Here is a 16147-nt window from a genome sequence, read left to right on the forward strand (position 1 = left end):
AACAGTAATTTACCAAAAATTTCTAGAATTGAGAGATGATATCAAAACTAGCCACTATTTCTTTGTGTACAAGATTTTTAACAGAATAATAATCTTTTACTTAATATTAAATAATATTTTTACTTATTACCTATTCAGAATGATTGGTAGTGTTGTTTCATTCAAAATATTTTCCAATTATTGTATCAACTTACAATATACATCTGTTATTGGTGGTACTGAGTTTTGAAGTCAGGGCTCTGAACTTGCTAGGCAGGTGCTCCTACTACGTAAGTTCTACCTCTAGCCCCTTTCTGGTCTGGTTATTTCTGAGATAGGGTGTTGTTTTTTGGTCTAAGATGGCCTGGAATGTGATCCTCCTATTTATGCTTCCTGCTTTATCTGGAACGACCAGAAGAATGGTACTAAGTCCACCACCTATTGGTTGAGATGAGGGGTATTGTAAACTTTTTGCCTAGGCTGGCTTTAATATTGATCCTCCCAATCTGTCTCCTCAGTAGCTGTGACTGTAGGCATGAAACTACTAGCACCCAAAGACTGAGTAAATATTTTACAGTTAAAAAAATGCAGACCCCATTCTATTGTTTTAGCTCCCTTATCGAAGATTAGATGGCTATAGGTCTGTAGGTTCATTTCTGGGTTTTCAATTCTACCCCATGAAAACATGCAAATGTGTTTTAACTAGGAAGTCGTAAAAAGCTACCTGGAAAGAATAAAAAAGTCTTTATATGTAGAAAGCTTAAAAATCAGCAAAAGTCTATGTGCCAGTGGAATATACTGAGTAAGCTGGGATTGTTTTGGTAACAAGCCTTATATAATTTTACTATAAGTACAACAAAAAACAATGCAACGAAATAATAAAGTAAATGATAAGTTAGAAAGGAAATCAATCTTTTTTTAAAGTGACTTTACCTGGTCATCGTTTTCATCTGAAAATGTTATTGATGTAAGCTTGTAGTTATTCTTCAATAAAAACTCATTGACTAAGAAGTTTAGAGCTCTCTTTTCAAGAGGTTTGATTGGCTCCTGTAAGCAAAATAAAAGATAGATGAACAAGCTGTAAATTTCCTCATTTAATATTTGTGCTAAGGATCTATATGAAAGATACTTTTAGATCTATCACTGACCCACCTGAATTTCAGGACTTGATTTGTAATTTTTTCGTTCCTGTAAAGGAACTTCATGTTCTGGTGAAAGAAAATATAATGTTTTATTATTTTACCTTTAAAAATATCCTAGCTACTTCTACATAGTCAAAGTAAAAAAGTCTCAGAAAAGTTTTGTGTATACCACCTGCAGCCTTTGTCAGGTTGGCTCGGAGGGCCTGAATGGTCTCCTTGGCTTTCCGTAGTTCAAACTCCAGGACTGGACAGGGATTTGGAATAAACACACACAGGCATCCAACCAAGAAAAGGGAAACAAAAATAAAAAATAAAATAAAAAGCAAAGATGGGTATGAAAAAAAATACAATTTGTATTGAAAACAGAAAGCATGCAATCTTTATGAAACTTGTGAACGCATGCAGCAGAGTTGATTTGCAAGCAAACTGGTGAATGTTTTCCATAGTTTTAGCAGAATTAAGGGACTATTAGCAAATGTTCTAGCTGTCTGACAAGGAATAGCTCTATTTAAAAATAAAATGTACAGCATATTTTCATTTAGGTAATGGTAAAATCTTATAATCTCTAAGACTGTTTCACTCAGTCTAGGTAAAAAAAATGAAATGTTTTAAGGCAAAATAATTTTAGAGGAAAAATTAAAAATTAGATGAAATTTATCCTTAAATAAATATCATTAGGATTTTTCCAAAAAGTTTTTAAAATGCAGTCTAGAACAATATTCTAACATCAACATGTAATAATATCAGTGAACAGATTCTTTTTGTTAAGATGTTAAAGAAATATAGACTAAATACTTTACTAACAGTAAGATGCCTATACATCTTCCTACAAACAAATATATTTTCTGAAAATAAGCATAGTTATGTTAAACACCTCAAAAATTCTAAGTATTTTGGTTGGCCTCTGGTGGCTCATGTCTACACAGGAGACTGAGATCTGAGGATCAGGGTTGGAAGCCAGCCTGGACAGGAAAAGTCCTTGAGACTCTTACCTTCAATTAATCACCAAAAGAGCTAGAGAGTTGTGGCTCAAGTGGTAGAACAAAAAAGCTAAGGACAGCACCCAGATGCTGAGTTTAAGCCCCAGAATTGGCACCAAAAAATAAAAATAAAAATAGGGTTTTAATTAACTTTTTACTTAAATAAAAAGTAAAGTAGTATCTCTTTTAATTTCTAGCTGGGATAATTCCTAAAGCAAGTGATTATGTTCATTTAAACTCTAAAATGATTTTGCATAGTTATCTAAGGATATCAAGTACAATTAAGGAATTCCAAAGATTCTGATAGGTCTTCAAATAGATTTATTCATATTAGAATGGATTAATGAAACTAAAAGATTTCTATTACCATAATATGATCATAAAATAAAAAGGAACACAAGATCTTTCTTGTGTTCTTACTAAGCTCTTTAAAATGTTTTGTTATGAATAAAGTTTCAATACATATGTTTGGTTTTTTTTTTAACTTTATAAATATTAGGCTAAAAAAGCAACTTAGATTTGAGGGAAAAAACATTTAAGTAAATCTCTGGAAAAATGAAGTACACTTTGTCACAATTGAATATTAAAAAGACAAGTTAATAGTTCTGTATTAAACTTAGGGGATTTAAGGTTTCATTTTAAAGATTGATTTTTTTTTTCCTAGTTGACTAGTAAAAAGAAAAAAGATTACATGAGATGTGGTCAGAGATGACAAACCTATAAAAATATATGGAAAAATCAGAATTCACTCAGTTTGCATATGCTTGATAAAAACTTGAGATGTAGTTACATCTAGTATAAGATGGCCAATTTTTTGGATGCACAGAATTTAACTGCAGCAAAGATGGAAGCACAACAAAAAAATCAGATGACACTATGTTATTGTATGCTTTTTGGTAGTCAGCAATGCTGATCTGCAAACATTTCTGTGCAACAAAGGTAAGACGTTTCCCCTACAGCTTACATTTCTAGAAACTTAGTGCTAAGACTAAATACACATTAAAGTATGTTTGTTCACTTTCTAAATTTAGGTAACTGATTTTGGTTTAAAAATATCTAATGGTACTGTATCTTAAGTAAAAGTGTACATATTATGCTTTCAGTATCACTAAAAATTTACTTAGATGTATTACAGAACAATTGCAGATCAGAAATGCCCTATACCAGAATGACAGAAATGTGAAAAAACTAAAACAAAAACAAGGGGAAAATTTGGTTAAAACACAAATTGGTAAAAACTCAAATTAAATTAGTGAAAAGTTGTGACCAAGAGCAAAACACTGATTAAGGCACAGAAAGCCAGAAAAACCCATGTCAGACGGCAAGAATATAGTATATTTTTATACACATCTCCACATATATAGCCAAATGTCATCAGGAACTACCAATGTTTGGAAAAGACAGTTTCAATCAAAATGAATTCACTCTGCTGCATGTTTCTTACAGTACAGTATACATTGTAGTTCTTAAAAGACAAGTATATATTTGAGGCTATGGCACATCTCTACAAAGGCACAGTATAATCAAGTAATTGCAGTTGTGTGAAAATTTAATAAGAAAGGCTCCTCATAGCAGTGCTAATATATATATATATATATAAATCTGTCTTTAGTAAAAGAATGAATTAGAGCTCAAATTTCCAAGTATTTTTAAATATTTTTAAATCTTATTAAAAATTTGAGAATACGTGTTTATAAAAAATACTGCAGAAACTAACAACCAACCTGCTCACTCTAGTTGGCCAACCTAGATGAATGTATTCTTACTGGAATTAAAGTAATAGCTACAAGCAATTAAAGTAATAGCTACAAGCATGTGGGTACATATTAATATTGCATGTTACAATTTTACCAAAACAATTAATGACTGAGCCAGTATAAGCATGTTTAAATTAGTTGAAATAATTATTTCTCACCCTAATACTAGTAGAAGACCAGAGGTTTTTTGTTTGTTTTTTGGTTGGTCATGGGGCTTGAACTCTGGGCCTGGGCGCAGTCCATGAGCTCTTCAGCTCAAGGCTAGCACTCTACCACTTGAGCCATAGCACCACTTCTAGTTTTCTGGTGGTTTATTGGCTATGAGTCTCATGGACTTTTCTGCCTAGATTGACTTTTCACTGTGATCCTCAGATCTCAGCCTCCTAAGTAGGTAGGATTACAAGTATGAGCCACTGGCACCTGGCAGGTTAGAGTTATTAAAGGTTATGATTTCTGTTGGTGTGGTAGTACATGCCTGTAATCCCATTACTCAAGAGACTGGGGCAGAACTTCAAATTCCAGGACAGGTTACATGGTGAGTTCTTGTTTCAAACAATAACAATATACCTATATTTATAACTATATGTGTATCTCTATCTTTATAAATACAAAAGTCCTGCTTTCATGACTTTGGAGGTGAACAAATGAAGTCAGAAATAATTTTCGATGGTTCTGACTATATTTAGTACTATATTTATCTTGAAATACTTGATAAAAGCAGTTCATTTTGACATGAAACACAAAAATATTTAGAAGATATTTTCCGTAACATTTGTCAAGAAGTTTTTCATTCCCATTCAAAAGTTCAGATCAACAGTTCCAAGTTAGAACTTTGCATCTCACAGAAGTACAATTTGTCTTCTTTCAGCTGAGAATTTCCTGGATTTTTTTTGTACTACAAGGTAATTTGAAGGAACAATTTTATACTTTTTTTTGGGGGGGGGGGGTGGCCGGTCATGGGGCCTGTGTGCTGTCCCTCAGCTCTTCAGTTCAAGGCTAGCACTCTACCATTTGAGCTACAGCATCACTTCTGGCTTTTTTTCTTTTTGCTTATGTGGTGCTGAGGAATCGAACCCAGGGCCTCATGCATGCAAGGCAAGTGCTCTACCACTGAGCCACCTTCCCAGCCCCCAATTTTATACTTTCAATACTTGTTTTACTTAATTATCCTAGGAATAGTTCTAGAACAAGGAAAAATTTAAGTTTTCTTAAGACTCTAAGTTAGAATAAAAATTTGTTTCCAACATAAGGCAAGAACGTAGTACTTTACCTTGCAACTGGATTTACAAGGATCCTCTAAGTGGACTTTAGAAACACCTAGTTCTGTGAGGTATGACTTAGAGAATGATAAGTGCATCAAAGCTAGATGCAATCCCACAATTAGTAGGCTGCATTTTCTTCATTCATTTCATGTAATATTGGGACAGGGAAGCATCCTCTATTCCCTGAGCCTTTAAGGAAACATTTCTTAGTTGGTGGCTCACGCCTGTAATCCTAGATGAGATCTAGGATGAGATCTGAGGATTATGGTTCGAAGCCAGCCTGGGCAGGAAACTCCCTGAGACTCTTATCTACAATAAACTACTCAAAAAGCCGAAGAAGTGGAAGTAGTGGAAGTGGCGCTGTGGTTCAAGTGGTAGAGCGCTTGCCTTGAGCAAGAAGTTCGGGACAGCACCCAGGTCCAGAGTTCAAGCCTTAGGACTGGCAAAAAAAAAAAAAAAAGGAAAGAAAAGAAAAAAAGCAAGCAAGCAAGCAAGCAAAAAGAAAAAATAAAGTTTCTTTCAATTACTGGTCTCCTGCTTAGGTTCCTCTGTCACTCATCTCAAACTTGGTGTTTCTCAGGGTATCATCTTTGGCCCTTTTCTCAGTCTACTTAACTATCTAGATAGATGATACTCCTCTGCTTTTAAATATTACAAGTACTCTGAAGGCTCAAATTTTTAAATCCTCTTCTCCAAGACACAGATCTACCAGATTATTTCTTAGGCATGTCCACTTAAATGTTTTTGAAATCCTGAATTTGATCTTATCTAAATAAATTTCATCATCTTCCTCTCTAATCTATTCTTTCCCTTGCAGTCTCTATCCATTAAAGGTATTAGTATATACTCAGCAGACAAACCAAGGAAACTTCAAGACTATTTCTTTCTTACCCTTCCTCCTATTAAATGTCTAAACCATATTGAATCTAAGCCTTTAATATCCTCAAGCAACTGTCTCTGTACTTGCTCATACTTTAGACCTTTATGTTATAGAATCATAAATTACTAAATAAACATATAATCATATTGAAGATTGAAAAATCCTACAGAAAAACATGAATTTCTAAACTTATCTAACCATAAAATTCTCTTATTTTCCCCACTTTCATTGTTCCTTTATGCAACTAACATTGTTATGAACTTTAAGTAATATTAAAGAAGATGAGAAATCCACAAAAAATTAACGAATATAAACATCCACTACAATAATATATACCTCCTTCCCTTAACCCTATCTTAGTTTCATGGTAACAAATGCAGATAAATCTATTTGAAAATACTTCCTTTTATTCAGCCTTGTTGGAGCATCCTATTTTAATTGTGATACAAAATTATAAAATAGGATTTAGATAAGGCTTGATACAAGGAAATAAAAAGTTACTGTTAATAGAGAAAGGAAGATGTATCTGTAACAGAGGAGGAATATATAAGCTGTAACAGAGGAGGAATATATAAGAGATATAGTAGTAAAAAAAAAATCCTAAGGTAGCTGGATCTGCATACTGCCAGGCCCTTACCTAAAGTATTTGAGGGATACAGATGCTACTTTTTCCTCAGAGGACTGGGGCAGATTATCCTGCAGGTAAAAGTCTGAAGGCCATTTTAGAATGTTTACTGTATCATGTCAGCATCATAAAGGTTACATAGGGTTGTGCTATTGACTGTTATTCCTAGAACATCATAAGACCCGGAATGTAGAGTAAGTGTTCAAAATATTTACTTAGTGGGCAATGTTTCCAATACTTCGGAAACATCAACTGATCATGCCAGCATTTAAGAGTAGTAGATGAATGGATCAAGAAAATGTGGTGTGTATATCTATCTATCTATCTATCTATCTATCTATCTATCTATCTATCTATCTATCTATCTATCTATCTATCTATCTATGAATTCTATGCTTCCATCAGAAAGAATGACACCACTCCATTTGTTAGGAAATGGAAAGACCTGGAAAAAAAATCACATTTAGTGAAGTAAGCCAGATGCAAAGAAATATAGGTCCCATGGTTTCCCTTATTTGCAATAATAATTAGTATATGTCTAGGATAATCTTATCAGATGAGCACAAAAGCTCAAAAGCTATGTACACATGACCATATAAGATGCTAAGCGAAATGAACCCCAACATACGGACACAAGAGGTTTTACTTTGTTGTTGTTGTTGTTTTTAATGTACTATGTAATTTTTTTTGTTTCTTTTTTTTTTTGTCTGTCATGGGGCTTGAACTCTGGGCCTGAGCACTGTCCCTCAGGTGTTCAGCTCAAGGCTAGTGCTCTACCACTTGAGCTACAATGCCATTCCCGGTTTTCTGGTGGTTTATAGGAGATAAGAGTTTCATGGATTTTCCTGCCCGGGCTGGCTTTGAACTGTGATCCTAAGATCTCAGCCTCCTGAGTAGCTAGGATTACAGGCATGAGCCACCGGTGCCCGCTTTTTTTTTGTTTGTTTGTTGCTTTTGTATGTTCTTCCTCCTACGGTATGTCCCTGTTGTCACTGTATTAATTTTGATACCTTGCATGTTGTATATATATTTATCTAATTTGGGGAGGGGAAGGGGAATAACAAAATGCTGAAACAAGGACAGAGAATGACCCATTGCAACAATGATACTCAGAAGACACTATGTTGGAAATGAACTTTACAACTTTGGGGAGGGGAGGAGTGGAGGAGATGGGGAGGTAAGGGATAGTAGGAAAAAAGCAAAGGAAGGGGTAACAATGCTCAACAAGAAATGTACTCATGACCTTACTGATATAACTGTAAGCTCTCTGTACAGCCATCTTTACAAGAAACTTAAAAAAGAAAGAAAAAAATAGTAGTTTTCCCTACAAGTTCGAAAGTACAATTGTTATGCTTCTCTAAATCTCAGCACAGAACTGTGTGATTTAGAGAAGCTACACACTAGCAGAAGGTGATACTAGAATGTCAGACAGGAATTCTGATGGTAAAAGATTGATCTTCTAAACCTGAAACAGGAGTATTGGTAACTCTAAAATTAACAAGGAGTCTGTCAGCATTTTCAAACCACTGTGTTATAATATACAGATAAGTTTCTGAACAAATTTCTTTAGGGCAAAAACTACTTCTATATCTACTAACATAGTACTTAATAAATAGCAGACACTCAAAATGCATAAATTAAATTATAGTAATTCAAATGTTTGAAACATGGATGTCTTTTGATACTTTAAAAAATCTTGGGCTTTTTACTAACGAAAAATAAAATCCATTTAAGGTGTTTTGGGCATCTTAAATTTCTACTTAAATCATTTATGTGAACATACATACTTCATAAGAAAAGTAAATTGAAAGCAGAAAATACCAAGATACAAAACTTTTAAAATTTTTACTCTTTTGAGAACAAAATGGGTAAGTTGAGGGTTTTTTTTGCCCATACTAGGGTTTGAACTTAGGGCTTTATACTTGCTTGGCTGGTATGCTACCATTTGAACTTTGCCTACCATTGAACTACGCTGCAGCTTCTAGATTTCAGTCTCCTGACTAGCTATACTTACAGGCAAGAGTCATACCAGTGAGTAGCTTAAGTTTTATTTGAGAAAGACAGGACTCTTCTCCCATGATTTTGCAGTGCTCAGGGGTACAACCTATTCCTAAAGGACATATTATGGGTTCTGAATTAAACAAAACAAAAAACCCCAAAAGCAATACTAAGTAATAAAACAGTAGTACCAGAAAATCTCACTGCTAATGCTAGTGGCAAATTTCCCAGGTTTAGTAAGTCTCAGTTTTCTAAATTATAAAATAAGAATGATCTATTTTGTAGGACTGTTAACAAAATTTAAAATTTTATATAAAGCACAGAGCGAAGTGCCTGACATAGAGTAGGAACTCTCTACCTACATTATCCATAAACTTAGAGACGTTTATATATGATCCAATGGCAGATAAAAAGACGCACTGAATTATCAGTCTTTTGATAAGGATTTTAGTTACTTACTATGAATGGTTAACACATCTTTTGGGAAATGGGAGTTTCAGTAAATTGAAATTTTTGGTAAAGCCTCATCCATATTCACACATTTGATTTAAATAACAACACAAGAGCACCAAAAGATTGAAAGCTATTCTCTTAGTATACTATATCTTTGTTTTCTAGGGAAGATAAATTTATATATGAATACAGGGTAGTAATTAAAAGTCACAAAGTATTTTCAAATGTAGAGGTATGATATTTTCTTTAGATTCTCACATTAAAAATGTAAAGTAAAAATGATCACATTTAATACATTTCACTCTTAGCTGAATATATTTGTGAAGTATCCAGATTACTCAAAATAATAGAAAATTATACAGGGAATGAAAGCATCATATATATAGTATGAGTCAAAGGAACTATACTATTATTTCTACCTATGTGGCCATGAATAGATTATTCCAATTAATGATTATGAATATTTTGCTCTTACATGCATAATACTAATTAGAATCATGAAAACAGCTAACTATGAAGAATAACAAGGAGCATTTCAATTTGACTCAACCTAAAATATGTTTCAAAAGATTAAACAAAATAATCATATGACCAATTTCTGGATAGGAGCAAAATGTATCAATATGTACAGAAAAAGAACATGTCAAACTTTATGTAAATATACATATATGCATATATATATAGACTAAATACTATACATTTAACAAAAATATCTACTATCTGATTACATATGCTACTTTACAGGTAATACAATTTTACAAGTGACATATAGGATAAATTAATCCTAACATTAAATGCTTTTATACTTGATTTGCTTTTAGATATTTCTGATATGATTTACTGTTTTGATATTCTTGTCAATAAATGATCTAATACAAGGAGCTTCATTAAATTCTTTCAGTGATGTCCTTATTAAATTGATATTACTGTTGTTTATATGCTGAATTCTCTCTAAGCTTCTGTGGAATTAATAATAGTTTTTGTTTTAACTCCTGCAACACTGAGGTTTTAAATATTCAATCTCTAATCTCAAGCAAGGAATGAACATCATTTATGGGAATGTTATTTTTAATTAGGTCAAACCTAATCCTCATGCCAAGAGGTAGCATATGGTGCAGTCAACTGTGGACTCTGTTGCTAGGCTATCTTGATTTGAATCCTGGCTCTGCTACTGAAGTCTTATGTAATCTGTGTGCCTCAGTTACCTGGGAAAGGAAAGATAATAGTAATTCTATCATCAATGAGTTAATATACACTGTTAGGGGCAAGTGCTACATACAAATTTGTATATACTTTTAGCCATAATGACCATAACAGGGAAGTATTTGGTAGGTTGTTTTTATGCCAATCATGGGCCTGAACTCTGGGCCTGGGCGCTGTCCCTCAGCTCTTCAGCTCAAGGCTAGCGTTCTACCACTTGAGCCACAGCGCCACTTCTGGCTCTTTCTGCTTATGTGGTGATGAGGAATAGAACCCAGGGCCTCATGCATGCAAGGCAAGCACTCTACCACTGAGTCACTTTCCCAGCCTCCTTTCGTAGTTTTTTTTTAACAAACTTGTTGCAATAAATTTTAAAAAATTCAATAGATTTAGTGAATAGATCAATCTCCACTAAGGGCACTCTCTGACCTTATACTACCCTCCCAGGCTCTATCTGTGGTCTATTGCAGGGTTCCTTTTGGTAACTTTTCTATATCAGTGAAGTGTGCACAGTCCAATTGACTGTCTTATTTTTCCATCTCTCTCAGAGTCAAAGTCTTCCAAAAAGTAGTTTCTGCAATACAATCAACATTGTCTTTAATAGCAAAGAGCAATTGAGATAGTAGATATTCACACTAGAGAGCCAGTGCTTTTATACTGGCAAATTCCAGCATGAAAGCCCCAACTCCCTGCTTCAGCAGACTCCCAATGGGCTCATCTGGCATAGGCAGAATATAGAGTACAAATTGGTTCTCTGAAGTCCCTATAGATCCAATGATAACATCTACAAGGCAGGGCTGTGAAGAAAAGGGTGGAGTACAGAAGGGGAAAGAAGACTGGAATGAAAAACTAAACAATTAGAAAAGATGTCCTTGTTGGCATGGGCAGGTTCCTGGAAAGGCTTATTGTAACAGCACGATCCTTCTATTTTCTGAATCATAAGAAAGAAACTTTCTAGAAATCTGTGTGCCTAGGGAGTACAGGGAACTCAAGGCTAACTTTTATTTACCAACCAAAATGTAGCTATTTTAACCAATTTTTAACAATCAATAGTTACAGTGATACACAATATCACAATAACCCTGACTTGTAAGACTAAAGGATTAAGGCAAATGAGGCTAAGGTCCAATAACTGTACTACACAATGGCTAACTTAAGCCTGTTTTTCACCAGATTTACAACTACTTGGTTGTAAATTGCTAGCTACAAGGAAAACTCAGCAAATTGGAGGTATATAAATACCAAAACTCTCAGCAAAAATCTCAGCACTTCTCAAACAGGAAGCTGGAGAATCCTAAAACCTAATTAGTAATTAGTAACAGGAAGTTAAGAACACAACTTTGTATAATAATTATATACATTATAGTAACATACCATATTGTAGAAGGAAGAGAATTCTTCAAGCCTTTTTAATATTTCTGGAAAGTCAAAGAATCCAAGTCTATGTTTACAATCTTACTCACCTGCTACTCTCTCATCTGTTTCTCTGTTACCATCATCTGAATATCTTGCAAAGTCTAAAGAATCAAGAGTACTTATGCTTCCAGCTCGATCTATAATAAACAGAAAAGTAAAATGGTTAATGTATAGATTTTTACTTAGTTGTCAAGTAAGGGATAAAATTTAAGATAAGCACCTACGAATAAGAATATGACTTTTTTTTTTTGGGGGGGGGGGGTCCGGTCGTGGGGCCTGAACTCTGGGCTTGGGCGCTGTCCCTCAGCTCTTCAGCTCAAGGCTAGTGCTCTACCACTTGAGCCACAGTGCCACTTCCAGCTTTTTTCTTTTTGCTTATGTGGTGCTGAGGAATCCAGGGCCTCTGGCATACAAGGCAAGAGCTCTACCACTGAGCCACCTTCCCAGCCCCAGAACATGACTTTTAAGTGCTAGGAATTCCACTAAACAAACATGGTAAAAATGCTCAAATCAATTTAAACTACTTTAAGGCAATCAAGTTTCCCTGCCCCTATCTTTGGCTAGCTTGTAAACAATATACACATAGGGTAGACTGCAAGAAATCCAGTCAAAAGTGGATTAGCTGATGGTTACCCAACTCCGTAAATATTCTAATAACCACTGAATTATCCACTTAAAATGGGTAATCCTTTTTTTTTTTTTTTTTTTGCCAGTCGTGGGGACTGAACTCTGGGCCTGTGCACTGTCCCTCAGATCTTCAGCTCAAGGCTGAAGTGCTCTACCACTTCTGACTTTTTCTGCTTATGTGGTCCTGAGGAATTGAACCCAGGGTCTCAAGCATGCAAAGCAAGCACTCTACCATTGAGTCACCTTCCCAGCCCTGGGTAATCCTTTTTTAAGATATTTAAATGCTATGTTAATCAAGCTATTCACGTAAGACATTGAATGTCTTAAATTAGAAGGCCTGATACAAAAATTCTATACACAGGATTAGGAAGGGGCATAAAGGATTTTCTGTAATAGGGTATGTGAAACCACAGGTGCATTCATTTGCCAAACTCATTAAATGGTATATTTAACTCTTATAGCCAGGTGCCAGTGCCTCGTGCCTGTATTTCTAAATACTCAGGAGGCTGAGATCACAGGATCAATGGTGTGCAGGGGAGAAAAGTCTATAATACTCCATCTCCAATTAACCAGTAAAATACTGGACTGAAAGTGTAGCTCAAGCAGCAGGCTTCCAGACAGGAGCAAGCAAGCTGAGCTTGAGCATGAGATCAAGCCATAGTACTGATACCAAAAATCAGGCAAACAAAAAACAAACACTAACCAAACAAAAAAAAAAATCTATATATCTTCTTAATTTTAAATTTTAACTTAAAAAATTAAAGATCTCTAATGATATACATGTAGAAGTTTTTATGGAAAAATACACTGATATGCAACTTCATTTTAAAATCATAAAAATTAAAATCGTTAGATGAACACAGGGTTGGAGAGATTATAGAGATAAATCAACATTATTCTGGTGTTGATACTAAACTCTGTTTTACTCCTAATGGAATGTTTAGTTAGCTGCTGATTTCAGATAAAGTATTTTTATGTTAAGAACTCATCTATCTACTGCTTTACTAAATCTCTTCTTTCTCCTAATTTTTTATTGTATATGCCTAAATTACAATATCTTTAGGTAACATGCCTTATCCATTACATTGTAACTATTTTTCTTTGAAGTACTAAAGAACACATCTATACAATAGAAATGATCTTTGGGGAAGGCAAATACACAGACTAAATTTCAATGTGATATTATTATGGATATATTTAAAATGTTACTTAATTTTTTTTTGACAATGATGGGAATCGAACCCAACGCCCCAAGCATTTAGGCAAGTGCTCTACAGGTAATACACCTCCAGCACCTATCATTTTTTAAGTTCCAAGTCAACGATGTTATATTCCATGAGCTTCTTTTTAATTAAAAGTTAAGTAATTTGTCCAATTTAATAAAACCAAGTCTATCTCATCAGAAAATATTTATGGAAGAAAAAATTTTAACCTTGACCAAACTAAGCTCTACCAGATTTTGTAAGTTAACATACTTTTAAGTTTAAGACTACTAAGAGGCTCTATCATAGCTATATGAATTGTATGTTTGTTTGGATTCAGCCACAATTCTTTTCTAGGACAAATAAATGTTCTAATATGAAAAGGGAAAAGTGTGACTAAGAAAGAAGTTATCAGCCAGGTGAGATGTCATATATCTGTATTCCTAACTACTTGGGAGGCTGAGGTGAGACAATCATTTGAACCCAAAAGTTTGAATAATTGAGACAAGGTGGAAAAGGAGGAAGAAGAGGAAAGCAGAGAAGAGAAACCACCATGTTCTCATATGAAGTACTTTAACCACAAAGCATTTCTTCAAATGCCAGGATGCTTGTGTAACTTCTTAACAATTTGCTTTATAACTCAGAAGCTAATGATTAGGAACTTTCATCACAGTTCACAAACCAGTAAGACCTGTTCTTAAGTTTATCAAATCTGAGATCTAAATCTATTAAACATGGTGTGATACAAGATACACAGAATAAGCCCAATGCCTTTGGATCCGACTTTGAATCCTAGCTATTTAGGAGGCTGTCATCTGGAGGATTATGGTTTGAAATCAGCCCAGGCAAAAAAAAGCCAGGCTGGAGGAGTGGCTCAAGTCACTGTCACTAGCCAACCAAGCAAATGGAACAAATGAACGCCCTTGTTCAAACCTTAGTACCAGCTCAAAAAAAGCATGCAAGATGATTTTATAAACCATACCATATAAGTATTATTTTATTTACTATTTTAATACTGAGATATATTAATTTTCACAATATTAAGAAAAATAAGGTTGGGCACTGGTGCCTCACAATGGAAATCTTAGCCACTTGGAAAGCTGATTTAAGGATTGGTTCAAAGCCAATTAAAAGCAATTAAAGTCTTAAAACTCTCATCTCCAATTAACTATCAAAAATGACAGAGAAGTGGCGCTGTAGCTCAAGTGGTAGAGCGCTTGCCTTGAGCTGAAGAGCTGAGGGACAGTGCCCAGGCCCAGAGTTCAAGCCCCACTGCCGACAAAAAAAAAAAAAAAAAAAAAAAAAAAGACAGAAACGGAGCCGTACTCAAATGGTAGAGGGCTAGCCTTGAGCAAAAAATCTCCAGGACAGTACCCAAGCCTCCAGTTTTAGAGTTATGACTGGTGCATGTGTGTACAAACACTCATACAAAAATTCCAGATTCTTTAAAAGGTATCTTGTAGAAATATTACAGTATACAATGCACAAAAAAAACTGACTGGGTGCTGACGGAATGTTTAATGCAATCATGGCCAAATTCAAACATTTATTGAACAGTTATTATAGGCCAACTCACTGACAAGAAATAAAGTGAACTACCAAAACATGACTTTTTAAAAGGACAGGGACATAGAAAGTACAGGTGGTATACACCTGTAATATAAGCAACGAGGCTGAGACAGGTGGATCCTGAATTCAGGGTCAGACTGGGCTAGAGATCTTGTATGAAAAATTTTTTAAAGGAGGAAAAGAAAAAACAAGTCCATAAATGTTAAGTCTATTTGTATTTATACTGTATTAATATGAATACATTTATACTATATTTACATTAGTATTAATAATTGTCTCATTGGAGTAGAATGTTGAACTATTTTCTCACAATATATTTGATTTTTTATTATGGAAGCTCTATCATTTTAAAATCCTGTAAATACTTAGCTGTCAATAAAATGGCAGGGAAAAAAATAACGAGCTAGATTTAAATTATAATTTTATAATAAAGGACATTAAATGCCTAAAAATCTGTTATGATAAATGATATAAAATACATACTACATTTATACAATAAAGACACTATTACTAAGGTAAATGGAGCTATGGCTCAAGTGGTAGCAGATTATCTGCCTATCTGTCTAGCAAGCACAAGACCCTGACTTCAAATTATTACTACCAAAAAAATAAAAAAAATCATATTTAAGCCTAAGGTCATGTCTAAATATATTATGCACTTAGAATAATGTCTAAATATATTATGCACTTAGAATAATGTCTAAATATATTATGCACTTAGAATAACTTATAGTTATTCTAAAATATGGATGCTGAAAGAAATATGACTAAATGTAATTTTTCTACTTTGGAAGCAATGTAAAATTATATTATTGAATGAACTTTCAATGAACATTTTCTTTTAAGTGGAGAGAGTACTTATGAACATCCCAATAAAACCACAATGATACTCTATCTTCTACTTTTATAACTCAATCTTGAAATATTTGATATGGCTGCAAATAGTAGAAACAAGCTGGATGCTGGTGGCTCAGGCTTATAATCCTAACTACTCAAGAAGCTTTTATCAGAGGATCATGGTTCAAAGCCAGCCCAAGCACGTATGTCCATTAGACTC

At 34.2% G+C, this 16147-nt stretch overlaps 1 protein-coding gene across 5 annotated transcripts in view; it reads right to left on the reverse strand.

Annotated features, from left to right (window-relative positions):
• The window catches only part of Relch (RAB11 binding and LisH domain, coiled-coil and HEAT repeat containing), an 88255-nt gene that overhangs the window by 63328 nt on the left and 8780 nt on the right, over positions 1-16147 (reverse strand). For all 5 annotated transcript variants that reach the window (XM_042668535.1, XM_042668536.1, XM_042668534.1 and 2 more), the window contains exons 2-5: positions 11740-11829; positions 1294-1365; positions 1132-1187; positions 913-1026 (exon numbers count right to left, since the gene is read on the reverse strand). In XM_042668535.1, coding sequence (XP_042524469.1) covers positions 913-1026; positions 1132-1187; positions 1294-1365; positions 11740-11829 — 332 coding nt within the window. The remainder of the gene's footprint in view (positions 1-912; positions 1027-1131; positions 1188-1293; positions 1366-11739; positions 11830-16147) is intronic.

The sequence above is a fragment of the Dipodomys spectabilis genome, unplaced genomic scaffold, assembly GCF_019054845.1.
Source record: "Dipodomys spectabilis isolate Male_0828 unplaced genomic scaffold, ASM1905484v1 ptg000455l, whole genome shotgun sequence".
Taxonomy (NCBI): domain Eukaryota; kingdom Metazoa; phylum Chordata; class Mammalia; order Rodentia; family Heteromyidae; genus Dipodomys; species Dipodomys spectabilis.